Genomic DNA, 14,348 nt, shown 5'->3' on the forward strand with positions numbered 1-14,348 from the left:
CATCTGTCAGAGCTCAGCCTGCTGTCTAAAGCTCACAGTCAAGGCTCCAAATGTCCGAAATCATGTAGAGATCTGCGCTTCTTATTCACTCACAACTCCAATAGTCTCTCCATGCCAATTTCCTTATAGAGGACTAGATAAGCTCACGATGAAGTTCTTTTCCATTCTTTATTAGAGGTAAAAAGAAATTCTTGCTGGCAGCAGTCCCAGAAATCCCCACAAATTACTTTTATACAAGTCTGCATTGACTACCATTCATTTTTAATTACAGTTTTACAATTAGAGAGCTCTACAGATGAATAGAAGTTCTTAACAGTTGGGGTTTTTCTGATTAGAATTATTTGTGCTAATATATCAAACTATAGAACTCTGTAATTAACAAAGAATGGAAGTCATTGGTGAAATGTGATTAGTAAAATTTCTATTAAAAAACGCATTTAAAAAATTCTAGTAGTTTTACACTGGTAAAGACACAATATGTAATTTATTTTCATTAAAATATCTAAAAATCACTAGAACAGAGTTGTATGCTTTACACATGGGATTGGGTTGGTTTGGTTTGGTTTGGTGGGGTTAGGTTGGGTTGGGTTGGGTTGATTTGATTTGAGTGGGTTTGGTTTGATTTGGTTGAGTGGGTTTGGTTTGATTAGGTTGGTTTGGTTGGTCGGTTGGTTGGTTTGGTTTGGATTGGCTGATTTGGGTGGGTGGGGTGGGTGAGTTTAGGTTGGGTTGGGTCGGTTTGGTTTAGTTTGGCTGGATTTGATTTGGGTGGGGTTTGAATTGGTTTGATTTTTTTTTTTATTATTGGTGGGTGGGGTGTAGTGGGATGGGGTTAGTTTCATTTGGTTGGGTTGGTTTGATTTGATTTGGATGGGTAGGGATGGTTTTGATTGGTTTGGTTGGTTTGATTTAGGTGGGTAGGGATAGTTTTGGTTGGTTTGATTTGGGTAGACGGGGTTGGTAGGTTGGTTTGATTTAGTTTGATTTTATTTGATTTGGGTTGGTGGGGTTGGTTGATTGGTTAATTGGTTGGTTTGATTTGGTTTGATTTTGATTTAAGTGTGTGGAGTTGGGTTGGTTTGATTTGAATTAGGTGGGTAGGATTTGGTTGGTTTGATTTGATTTGGGTGGGTAGGATTTCGTTGGTTTGATTAGATTTGGGTGTGGGGGTTGGTTTGGATTGGTTTTGGTTTAATTTGATTTGATATGGGTGGGTGGGGTTTGGTTGGTTTGATTTGATTTGGGTGTGTGGGGTTGGTTTGGATTGGTTATGGTTTCATTTGATTTGATATGGGTGGGTGGATGGGGTTTGGTTTGGATTGATTTGATTTGGGTGTGTGGGGTTGGTATGGATTGGTTATGGTTTCATTTGATTTGATATGGGTGGGTGGGGTTTGGTTTGGATTGATTTGATTTGGGTGGTTTGGTTTTATTTGATTTAGGTAGGTGGAGTTTGGTTGATTTGGTTTGGTTTGTTTTGGTTTGGTTTGATTTGATGTAGGTTTGAGGGATTGGGTTGATTTGGGTGGGTGGGGTTGGGTTGGGTTGGTTGGTTGGTTGGCTGGCTTTCTTCAAATTAAAGTAATTGTTTTTACTGTCAGACATGTGACAAACACAAGTGGAGAAATGAACCAGAGAACATTTTCACATAAACGAAGGCAGCACTTCCGATTTACACATGCTATTAAATAATCTCCATAAACCAATAGTAGTTGATTTTAAGGTAAATGTTCTAGAAAGTATCCAAAATAAGCACAGAGTCTATAGTTTCAGATGTAGCATTCATTTTGGCCTTCTTTTGATCAAAATAACGTCAAACCAGTTTCACTCGATGTACTGTATATTGAAGCCTTTATAGTAATGTGATGCTCAAACCGTTCATCAGACATGAATTAGCTGAATATAACTACTGTAGATAGTAATTCTAGCACATCATTACTAATCACATAATTCTGCCACAATTACAATCAGGTTCTTTCATGCATTAGTACTCTTTCAGAACGCATTAAGGGCCATTTCCGCCAGTAATAATGACACTTAACTGCAGAAAGCGCATAGTAATGTGAAGCTACCCTACTGTGAAAGGAGATTTAATATATGCTACTAAACTGCTGTGGGTTGTGTTGTGCTCGGTTGACTTTTCACTTCACCTCTTCTTTATTGCAGTCTTCTCATCTCTAGTTCTTTACAGCTCGGCTGCTCTGGTTTCTATCTCTCTCCATTGTCCTTATTTCTTGCCTTTCTTTTTTTTTCGTGCTGTTCTTCTGCATATGCATTCATAAAGGTCACCTCGTCCTGCGTAACCCCGCCTACCTTCTTATGCTAATGCACAGATAATAAATTCACATGTTATCTGGCTAATTAGTAGCGCGAATGAAGGGATAAATAATCTCATGAAATGCTCCATCACACATGTTGCAGCATAATCCTATATGATCAGGAAGTTCTATAGCAGTCTTGAATAATTTATTCTAATTACTTCAAAGACTTCCCCCCTAATATCCATGCCTGCTTTTGAAATGACACTTGCATCGAATATTATCAGTAATTGAGATTAGCCATTTGTATGTACGCAAAAGAATAATGATTGAACATGAATTTTTGATGAGAATTGTTTTAAAGGATCTTTATGTGACGGATTAAGGGGCTCGTGAATATGCATGTGGCTTTATGCATGCTCTCTGTGAATTTGACAAGTAATCTATGAACAAAAGCAACAAGCATTCTCAATGGTGGGTTCCTGTAGCCATGGCAACAGCTCTACGGCTGTTCTGGATGCATGAAGGCTGATGGGATATTTTCAGATGTTTTTTTTTTGTGTGCTGTACATTAATGGGTCAAGGCACCCCGTCGACAGCCACTGATTCATGGTGTTTCACACTGCAGCTCTTGACTTGCGTAAGCTGTCATTCATTAGCTTTTTTTCTAGTCATAGCATCTCCCCCTGCTGGTTCAAAATGGTTAGTGCAGATGGAAGATGTTGAAGGTGCAATATTATAGGCAAAAAAGAAAAAAAAACATGCACCTCTCTCTTGCGAGATTTATTTAGTTGAATGTTAAGTAAATGTCCAACAATATACTTAATTGTCACTTTTAAAGAATATTATTATTTCAGAAGAGAGCCCCCTCATGATTGTAAAGTGCTTTGGGTGAATGGTCATACACAATTAATGCACTATATAAATGCACATTACTTACTTATTTATTTATTTACTTACTTACTTACTTACTTACTTACTTACACTGAAAAAAAAATATTCAAAAATTATTCCTTGGATTTACTCATTTTTTTACGTTAAGTGGTTGTAAACAATTTATTTAGGCTGAATTTAAACAAACAAATTAAGTTGAACATTATTAAATTTAATTTGTTTGTTTAAATTCAACACAAATAAAATGTTTGCAACAATTCTGCATGCAACAATTTTGTCTTACTTACTTACTTACTTACTTACTTACTTAATTACTTGTGCCTGTAGATTTCAGTCAGGCTACAATATGCATTTTTTTTTTTTTTTTTGTAAATTTTCTTCTTCAGTTCACAAGTATAAATCTCCAAACCAAGCTTCAAAGTTTTATTTATATTCATGCAAACATTTATTTCAAATATTTTCAGTGAGATATGTTTATACATAATTTGCCTGATTATTTTATATGATCTATTCTATGTAGATTTTTTTCTACACATAATTTTTTCTAACTCTATGCAGTATTTTCTGAATTATGTAGTGATACAAAGAGATTTCCAAAATTAATCGCAATTAATCCTGCACTGAAAGTAGGTAAAGTCAAATGTATTTATAAAGTTAATTTAACATAGCAAAGCTATTCAAAGTAGCCATGTAAAAATGTATCTAAAAACAAGTTTGACAAGACAAATGATAAAAGTGAATATTAATATATTTATAATAATAATTGATTTACAAATAGTACTGGAAGGTGCAAAGAGGCAATCTTGTGTATCTGGTTCCAGAGAAAAGATGTTAAATGGCAATATCTATTAGTTATTTTATTTTTGATTAAATTGGAAACTGAACTGTAATCATTCTAATTACAGTAGAATCAAAAGGAACATTTTGAAGGGTTATTTGGGTGAATAATGTGCAATATAAACCCATTTTCATGACAGTATTTGCCATTGTTTCCCCTGCTGCAGTGCGTTTTGCTCCGTATCGGCCGCCGGACATCGCCCTGAAACCGCTGCTCTTCGAAGTGCCCAGTTTGACACCTGATGCAGTTTTCACTGGTCGAGAGTGGCTGTTCCAGGAAGTGGACATGTGTCTCCGCAGCAGTGAGTCCACCACCAGTCAAGGTGTCATTATTGTAGGCAACGTGGGTTTCGGCAAGACGGCCATCATCTCTCGCTTGGTGGCTCTCAGCTGCCACGGCAACCGCATGAGACAGATCACCTCTGACAGTCCACACGCTTCACCAAAACGTGAGTGGATTTGCTTGTACATCACTTATCAGACTAAAACATGAACATACAGAGGTGTTTAGTTCTGTAACTTTCTTTTCACTGACCATCTAGTTATGATCTTAAACCTGTATGCTGTTTTTTATTTATTTATTTATTTATTTATTTGGTCTGCGGAAGAACTATAAGTTGTTTATACTACAGCTGAAGATATTTTCCTAATGTCACTTGTGAAGTGCCCAACAGAGATAAACCTTTTTAGAATTTAAAACATTAAAAGTAGTTACTTAAGCCCTGCTTTAGAGGCATTGGGATAGTTAGCTGATAGTTTATTGGATAACATAATCATGGTTGTTTTTTGTTTAAAAATAACCAAAGAAATCTGAAATAACTTCTATACTTATGTTTTATGTTTTAAATTGTATTTAATATGAATTTGTACGTCTAATTACATGTACATTGTCTTTATATTTGTAAAAATGATGTATTTTAAGATGTTTATAATTTATATAACAATATTTTAATTCAATTACTTGTCAAATAACTTACAAAAATAACATGTCAAATGAACATGTCAATGAACCAATGTCAAGTCAAATGTCAATGTCACATGAATCTCTGATCTCTATTCATGATGATCTCTGCTTATTATATTCAAAAGTTAAATTCATACTAAATTTAATAATAACATTTTAAATGATCAAAAACATATTGCTGGCAAAATATTTAAAATTTTGTGGTCTGAGGCATAATAGTGAATCATAAAGATGAATGAATAGTTTGAGGATGCACTGTGATCATTAAATTGTGTCTTACTTTGTCATCAAATAATTCATGTTCTAAATATTCCTGGCTATTTCTTTAAGTATATAAACTAAATTAAAAATGACACCTTTAAAAATAATTCAAATAATAAACCTGTTAAAATAATTGATAGATTATTAGGGAAAATTGGTTTGGATGCTTGAACACCCCAGTATATTTACTGTATGTTCAGACCTGTGTTGAGTAGTTTCAGTTAATATCATTTTTGCTGTGTCTTCTGTCAGATGGAGACACGCTACCATTGAGTCAGCCTCAGTCTGCTCATGGCACTCTGGTTGGAGGAAGCAGCTGCCCTGGAACACCAGAGATGAGGAGACGCCAGGAGGAGGCGCTCAGAAGACTGGCTGCCCAGGTGCCAACTCATATCCACACAGTGGGCACAAGACCAGCCTGCCATTCAGTCTTTCTCTCCTCTGCTCTCCTCTTCCATTGGCTTACTTTCAGTCTCCCTGTTTCTTGCTTTGTCTCCTTCTTCTTTTATTAATCTTGTCCCGTCTCTCTCTCTCTCTATTGGCGCTTTCCTCTTCTCTCTATTCTTTTAAGCACAAAGGTTTATTGCGGCTCTGTTGCTTTATCAAATATTTATATGCACAGAGTCTCCCAGCACAGCCATTAGATATACTCAGAGCTCTGCATCGCTAATGATACAAGCTTTGAAACACACACACGCATGCACACAGGCGAAGTGAATCCAAGGAAGCAGCAGTTTTAGAGTATTGGAATAAGGCCAACGATGCACTCAAACTCAATGATGTTTAATGCAGAACCCCTTCATCACATGGAAACTCCTGAGCTTTGAATCTTACTCTAGATTTAATATTCATTGTGTTTTTGAACAGTGTCTGCACTAGATACTGGAGATTGGAAAGTTTTTTTTTGTCTAAAAATACATTTAGCACAGATGTAGCTCCTTTATTGTGATAAATTTATCAGTGAGCTGTTTGCTGTATATTTAGTAGAAATGCCTAATATTCTAATAATAATTCATATAGACTTATGAAAGTAGCTTTTGCCTGTTTAAATCCTGTCTTCACATGCTTTTACAAGTTTTTATGCCATTATAAATGTCATTTTTGTTCATTTTAATGCATCTATAATATACAGTGCATCTGAAAATTATTCATAGTGCTTCTCTTTTTCTCTTTTTTATGTTACAGCCATATTTCAAACTGGAATAAATTCATTTATTACCTCAAAACTCTACACACAATACCCCATAATGACTATGTGAAAAAACGATTTTTTTAAATTGTTGCAAATTTATTAAAAAGAAAAAAAGCTGAAAAATCACATGTTCATAAGTATTCTCAGCCTTTGCTGTAAAGCTGTAAATTGAGCTCAGATACATTCTGTTTTTCACTGATCATTCTTGAGATGTTTCAGCAGCTTAATTGGAGTTCACCTGTGGTAAATTCAGTTAATTGGACAAGATTTGAAAAGGCATACAGCTGCCTATACAAGGTCCCAGGGTTTGTGTCAAGGCACAAACCAAACATGAAGACAAAGGAATTGTCTGTAGACCTCTGAGACAGGATTGTCTCACAAGGCTGGGGAAGGTTACAGAAAAATTTCTGCTGCTCTGAAAGTTCCAATGACCACAGTGACCTCCATCATGCGTAAGTGAAAGATGTTTGGAAACACAAGGACTCTTTCTAGAGCTGGCCGGCCATCTAAGCTGAGTAATTGGGGAAGAAGGGCCTTAGTCAGGAAAGTGACCAAATTACCTGATGGTCACTCTGTCTAAGCTCCAGCATTCTTCTGTGGAGAGAGGAGTAACTTACAGAAGGACAACCATCTGTGCAGCAATCCACCAATCAGGCCTTTATGGTAGAGTGGCCAGAAGGAACCGACTCCCTGCCTCGAGTTTGCCAAAAGGCGTCTGAAGGACTCTTAGGCCCCGTTTACAATAGTGCGTTTTAGTTAGAAAACGCATAAGTTTTGCTACGGTTACGCCATCCGTCCACACTACGCCGGAGTTCTCGAGCGCCAAAAACGGAGCTTTTTGAAAACGCTGGAAAGGCCGTTTTCATTCTGAAACGCTGCTGCTCCGTCTCAGTGTGGATGGGGAAAGACGGAGACATCTGAAAACGGAGGCGGGGCTGCAAACGTTCGCCTATCTGATTGGGGCTTTTCCTCAATATTAAGTAGCCCACACACAGTTCAGTCTCGCATCCTCTTCTTGTAAGTTAAGACTTCGCAAGTTTGATCAAGGCTGCAGTCTCCCCCTTCTCAGTTTGATATGGAAAACATACCGAGGACACGGGTAAATCTTCAAAGGGAACAGTGTACTTTATAACTTCATTCACATCACCTTGGCTACGTTGTTTCACTTTCTCAACAATAAAATGTAAACATGATTTAAGGAACTGCCTATTTTCTTTTTAATATTAGCAACTTAACAGACAGCAGAAATGTTGAGGCGTCGTGCTGCATATATGAGCGTCATCTTCACTGTGTGGATATTTATAACAAAACGGAGCCGATAACAACTGATCTCCTTTCAATTTCAGTGAAAATACGAAACATACCCTCTCTTTTGCTGAACATCAGTTTTAATAATCGATAATTATAAAAGTATAACATACAATAAGTTTATACATTGTAGGAAGTAAAGGCAAGCGATCAGTCAATGTACCTGGATTAATCATTAACTTATCTTTGCGCTTAACCAAAACATGTTACCCGTGAACAAGTAACTTAATAGATGTCAATGACCAAAGTCAGGGAATTGGCCTATGTCGTTAGATAAAGACAACAACATGAATGAAATATCACGTTCAGCAAATATAGTGAGATTAGATCCAGCGGGAGATGCTTGATGAGCAGTCCGACAAGCAGAGCTCTCATCTGGGTAAAAATGCTGGAGCGCTTGCCCGAGAGTGTGTGTGTGGTCACGTGATGTGCGTTTTCAGCGTTTTGGTGTGGACGGAGAGCTGTTCAGAAACGCTGGGTAAAACGCGAGTGTGGACGCGGATCGTTTTCATTCTACAACACCGTTTTAAAACTAAAACGCACTAGTGTAAACGGGGCCTTAGACTATAAGAGACAAAGTTCTCTGGTCTGATGAGACTAAACTTTAACACTTTGAAGTAAATGCCAGGCGTTAGGTTTGGAGAAAACCAGGCACCACTCATCACCTGCCTAATACCATTCCTACAGTGAAACATGGTGGTGGCAGCATCATGCTGTGGGGATGTTTTTCAGCAATGGGAACTGGAAGACTAGTCAGGATAGAGGGAAAGATGAATGCAGCAATGAACAGAGATATCCTGAATGAAAACCTGCTTCAGAGTGCTCTTGACCTGACTGGGGTAACGGTTCATCTTTCAGCAGGACAATGACCCGAAGCGCACGGCCAGAATATCAATGGAGTGGCTTCACAACAACTCTATGAATGTTCTTGAGTGACCCAGCCAGAGCCCAGATCTAAATCCTATTGAACATTTCTGAAGAGATTTAAAAATGGCTGTACACCGCCTCTTCCCATCCAACCTGATAGAGCTTGAGAGGTACTGCAAAGAGGAATGGGCAAAAATTCTCAAAGACAGGTGTGCCAAGCTTGTGGTATCATATTCAAAAAGACTTGAGGCTGTAATCGCTGCCAAAGGTGCATCAACACAGTATTGAGCAAAGACTGTGAATACTTATGTACATGTGGTTTTTCAGGTTTTTTATTTTTAATAAATTCTAAATAATAAATAATAAAATATTGGCACACTTGGAAAATTATTTTGCCAGTTAAATTCAATGAGTGTAGGTAAGTCAATTTAAAACAGCTTTACTCTACTCAGACTCATGTGTTTCTTCTTCCTGCTGTAGGTGGTGGCGTACCATTACTGTCAGTCAGACAACGCGTACACATGCCTGGTGCCAGAGTTTGTGCACAATGTGGCAGCATTGTTGTGCAGGGCACCTCAGATGCAGGCCTACAGAGATCTTCTGCTCCGCCAGCCACACCTACAAAGCACATTGAGCCTGCGCGCCTGCGTCCAGGACCCTTTCAATGCCTTCCGCAGGGGCCTGCTGGAGCCTCTGGAGATCCTGCATCGAGGTGAAAAATCCTGATTATGCATGCTCAAATTAGTATACTGATGTTTATGGATTTTGGGTTCATACTTTATATGGATTCTAACATATATCGATGGAACTTGCATTGTTTACAGAGAGGAAGATTGCGTGTGAGGAGAATCTGATCATCTTGATTGACGGGCTGAATGAGGCAGAGTTCCACAAACCGGATTATGGAGAAACCATTGTTTCCTTTCTGTGCAAAACTATTGAGCGGTTTCCTCCCTGGCTAAAACTAGTGGTCACTGTCAGAACAACACTACAGGTCTGTATTCCATCCATCCATCCATCCATCCATCCATTCATCTCAATGCCTTCATCCATTTTTTTCATCCATCTACTTTCCTTCCATCCATCTCTCTATATACTTTTATCTATTAGTGTTCATCCATCCATCCAACCAACCATCTATCCCTCCATTCATTCAGCCACCTTTCTATCCATTCCCACCATCTAACATCCATATTTCCCAATCCATCTATCCTTTTTGCATGTACCTCGTCCTTCCATTCATCTGCCTGTTTTCCTAGCAGTTCTCAATCGCTCCATCTATCTGTTAATTTCCATTCACCTATCTCTCCATTCCTTCATCCATCACCCATTCTTCCTTTGATTTATTTAGCCACCCCTCCACCCATTCCTACTATTCAACTTTCATTTTTCTCATTCTATTTATTTTGGACTATCTACCAATCCATCCGCTCCGTCCATCTCCCCATATTCTATCTCCATTTCTCCATTCCTCTATCTGTCCATTTCAACATTTGTTCCCTCATCCATTGTTATTCTTCCAACTTCCCACCCATTGCCCCTCCACACATTTATCACATTTTTCATCCCATTCCTTCGAATAATTTCTCCATCATTCTACCCACCCAATCCTCCATCCATCTATCCATTTAGTTTACTCTAATGTATTTTTGTTGTTTTTAGTATGTGACTCATCCATTGCAATTTCACCTATCCCTCCATTCCTTCATCCATCTATCTATCAATCTCTCCACCCATCTTTCCGTAGATTTATTCAGCCTCCCCTCCAACCATTCTTACATTTCAACATTCATTTTTCTCATTCTATCTATTTTTGATTATCTACCAATCCATCCATCTTCCCATATTCCACTTCCATTCTACATTTCTCTATCGATCCCTAAATTCGTTCCCTCATCCATTGCTAGTCTTAAATCTTTCCCTCATTCCCTTTATTAAAACCCTTTACCTCCCTTTAACCATTTATGTATCCAACTAATATTTCCCGTATTCCTTCATTTGTCCATCCAACCACTCCATCCATTCCTCCATCAATCCATCTATTTAACTGAAATGTACTCTTTTTTTTATTTTATTTTTTTCTCTTGGCCTTAGGATGTGACTCGTCCATTGCCATTCCACCGTATCTCTCTGGATCGTCTGGAAGAAAGTGATGCAATTGATTCTGACCTGCAAGGCTACATCCTTCACCGGCTTCATGCCAGCCAGGAGATTCAGAACAATGTGGCACTCAATGGCAAGCTGGACAACACAGCCTTCACAAAACTTAGCGCTCATCTCAAGAGTCTGAGCCGGGGCTCCTACCTGTACCTAAAGCTCACGCTGGACCTCATTGAGAAGGGTTACCTTGTGCTCAAAAGCTCTAGCTACAAGGTCAGGGCTCAACAAAGTCAAACATTCATTTTAGATTGGTTCTGTGTTGAAATGGTATATAATGAATAAGCTTCTGGCATATATTTATTTTATTTTGTAACACCAATGTTTTTATTTAGGTGGTTCCAGTGAATCTGGCTGAGGTCTACTTGCTGCAGCTGAACATGCGTTTCCCAACTCAGTCATCATTCGAGCGTGTTCTTCCACTGCTAAACGTGGCTGTAGCTTCTCTGCACCCATTAACCGATGAGCAGGCCTATGGTGCCGTGAACGCTGGTATGATGCGTGGAGCATCCATGGAGTGGGAGGATTTCCAGCAGAGATCTGAGCTTCTGTCGCCATTTCTGGTGAAACGACGTGATGGAACCCGCATGTTCATCCACCCCTCTTTCAGAGAGTGGCTCATCTGGAGAGAGGATGGAGAGAAGACCAAGTTTCTCTGTGACCCCAGGTGAGAATGTTTGTCTGTTGAATATCTCATCAAAATGTTATTTCATGATTTCCTGTTCCACATTTTGTCTTGTTGAATATTGTTTCACACTCCAAAATATGCCACAGTGTAGAAGGAAATTGAAAATGATGAAATGAACATAGGAAATCTTACTAAAGCCTCTTAAATCCCCTACTTATACCTGCATCTTTCCCCCTGGATTCTTTAGGAGTGGCCACACACTGCTTGCATTCTGGTTTTCACGGCAAGACAGCAAGCTTAATCGACAACAGACCCTTGAACTTGGCCACCACATTCTCAAAGCTCACATCTTTAAGGTTAGATCAACAAAACAACCTTTACCTGTTTTTAGCTTTCTTAAACTTTGTATCAAGTTGTGTGCAGCAGTAAACAACTGTTTATCAAAAAATATTACTGGAAATATATTGCCATGTTTGTTTGTTTATTTTGAATTATTAACTGCATTGTCTCTTGAATGCAGGGCTTGAGTAAGAAGGTTGGGGTTTCCTCCTCAGTGCTGCAGGGGTTGTGGGTTTCCTACAGTACAGAAGGACTCTCCACAGCTTTGGCTTCATTGAGAAACCTCTACACTCCTAATGTCAAGGTATTTAAAACCAGATGAGACTTTATTTAAGGATCTCTGTGCAACCTCAAAATGCAAATTAGATGTAAATTTAAATCTTTATCTTTTATAAATGTAATTTGCTTCAGACACCAACATGTGCGTCTTGTGTTTGACCCAAATGGGCTTGAGCAGACAGAATTCCTAAACATTATGAGACATAAAGTTGAAGTGCACTAGCCAGATTTAAACTTTCCTATCTTAAATTATATGCTTGGTTTTAAAATAAACAGTAGAGAAACACAATGTACCTATGCCAGTCCTGATTACAGCACAAGCTCACATCGTTTGGTGTAGTTTTGAGGCTATCAGATTAGAAATGAAAGCCTTCTATGTAACTTGTCTATGAACATGTTGATTATTAATTTTGCTAACTTCTGAGGTAATCCTGAATGAAATTTACCATTCTTCTTTTGCTTTGAAGTGGATTTTGTGAAACACTTTTTAAAGAGTGTACATCGAATTTACAATCGAAATCAGAGTGCATTGTAGGTAAAACATAGTGAATGAATGTAGGAGAGGAAGTCGTTGACTCTGAATTTGAACATCACTTAATATAGTGCACTATATAGTTTGCTTGTTAAGTGTGAAGTCATGCAAATCAGCTTCCAAGTGCTTAATCAAACTCTAAAGGGAGACTCAACGAATTGTAATAATAAACGTTTAAAAAGCGATGTAATACTTTCGAAAATCACAATCGCTATGGCCATAAATTAATATTTTCTTAATTCAAATGAGTAGCGGCTTGGACACAGAAACAGTATTTCATACTTTACCGAACGTATACGTCATGACTTAACAAGCAGATATAGTTGATAGGAAGTAGTTTCGGACTCAGCAATGGTTTTATTTTAGCTCCTCCCTCTTTTCTTTTCCTCCAGGTGTCTCGTCTGCTGATTATGGGTGGAGCTAATGTGAACTACCGCACAGAGGTGTTGAATAATGCACCAATCCTGTGTGTTCATGCTCACCTGGGCTACCTGGAGACTGCAGCTCTGCTGTTGGAGTTTGGGGCCGATGTAGATGGTGTTTCAGAGAGCGGACTCACTCCTCTTGGCTACGCAGCCGCCGCGGGTCACCTGTCCATCGTCACCGCTCTCTGCAGCAAGAAAGCCAAGGTCAGTGATAACCAATAAGAACACGATATAATAGTTATCAGTCACTGAGGCTTCATCTCTGTCTCTCTTCTGTGTGTTTCTGTTCAGGTGGATCATCTGGATAAAAACGGTCAATGTGCACTTGTTCACGCTGCTCTGCGAGGTCATCTGGAGGTGGTGAAGTATTTAGTCCAGTGTGAGTGGAATACAGACGGACAACAAGTTGGATCCTTCAGCAAGAGTCATGCAATACAACAGGCCCTCATTGCAGCAGCTAGTATGGGCTATACTGAGGTGAGTAAATAAAGTTCATCCAATAATGTAAAACTGTTCTTAGTAAACAGACCATCCAAGATGTAGGTGCCTTTTTTCTTTAGTAGATTTAGGTAATGCTTTGGGAAAACGGGTGATTCTTAAAATGCAAGTCAGCAGTTATCAGGTCAAAAAAAGCATACAAAGACAAGTCTAAGTGAATAACTTTGGCTCTAGGACACACTTAAAGGTCTTTTGAATTGAAACAATCAGTCTGTACGTTAAAACTGAACATTATAAATATGGCTTTTATCCAGAGTGTAAAGTACAGATTTGTGGGGGTTTGATCCTTTTAATTAATGCTTGGTGCAAAACGTCGAAACCTTATGAATAGTGCCCAGTGAATAGTGGAAAATAGTTTGCATGTATCTTTATCTTAAATAATGATGAACCTCTGCTGACTGCGCGCACCTCACATAACTAACGAGGCTTTTATACTTGCTGCTTTTGCTGTTGTTATTCTTTAAAACGACAGGGAGCGGTCAAAAAAAACTGACCTTCAGAAGTAGGAAGTTTCCCTTACTACGTCATATCATTAATATCATTCAAGATTTTTTGACTAATAATTTTTAGTATTTTTATTAATTATTTTAATAATTATAATGATTTTTATAACTATTCAAGATTTTTTTAAATACAGATACTTTTTTAGATTTAGCCTGCTCTGGCTAGTTTCTGTCCCATACTTATGCTAAAAAGGCAATAATGGTCCAACATTCCGTACCATTATCAGTTAAACCTAGAAAAGCAGGCTTCAGTTTATTGTAAAGTGATAGGTTCAAATATAAATGATTTGTTCTTTCATTTTAATTTTGTAACTATTAAATTGTTTTAAATTCAAAATTGTAATGTGTACATCAGTGTAAAACCTATGAATGGTGGTAAAACATATTTCTGTAATTGTGCTATGGC

At 38.2% G+C, this 14,348-nt stretch overlaps 1 protein-coding gene across 11 annotated transcripts in view; it reads left to right on the forward strand.

The window, feature by feature from the left end:
- Positions 1-14,348, forward strand: part of tanc2a (tetratricopeptide repeat, ankyrin repeat and coiled-coil containing 2a) — a 248,094-nt gene that overhangs the window by 211,991 nt on the left and 21,755 nt on the right. For all 11 annotated transcript variants that reach the window (XM_021473490.3, XM_073944348.1, XM_073944349.1 and 8 more), the window contains 10 exons: positions 4,157-4,438; positions 5,467-5,594; positions 9,062-9,293; positions 9,406-9,575; positions 10,676-10,954; positions 11,074-11,405; positions 11,614-11,722; positions 11,887-12,009; positions 12,909-13,145; positions 13,233-13,418. In XM_021473490.3, the coding sequence (XP_021329165.1) occupies positions 4,157-4,438; positions 5,467-5,594; positions 9,062-9,293; positions 9,406-9,575; positions 10,676-10,954; positions 11,074-11,405; positions 11,614-11,722; positions 11,887-12,009; positions 12,909-13,145; positions 13,233-13,418 (2,078 nt within the window). The remainder of the gene's footprint in view (positions 1-4,156; positions 4,439-5,466; positions 5,595-9,061; positions 9,294-9,405; positions 9,576-10,675; positions 10,955-11,073; positions 11,406-11,613; positions 11,723-11,886; positions 12,010-12,908; positions 13,146-13,232; positions 13,419-14,348) is intronic.

The sequence above is a fragment of the Danio rerio genome, chromosome 3 (assembly GCF_049306965.1).
Source record: "Danio rerio strain Tuebingen ecotype United States chromosome 3, GRCz12tu, whole genome shotgun sequence".
In the NCBI taxonomy this organism is placed as follows: Eukaryota; Metazoa; Chordata; class Actinopteri; order Cypriniformes; family Danionidae; genus Danio; species Danio rerio.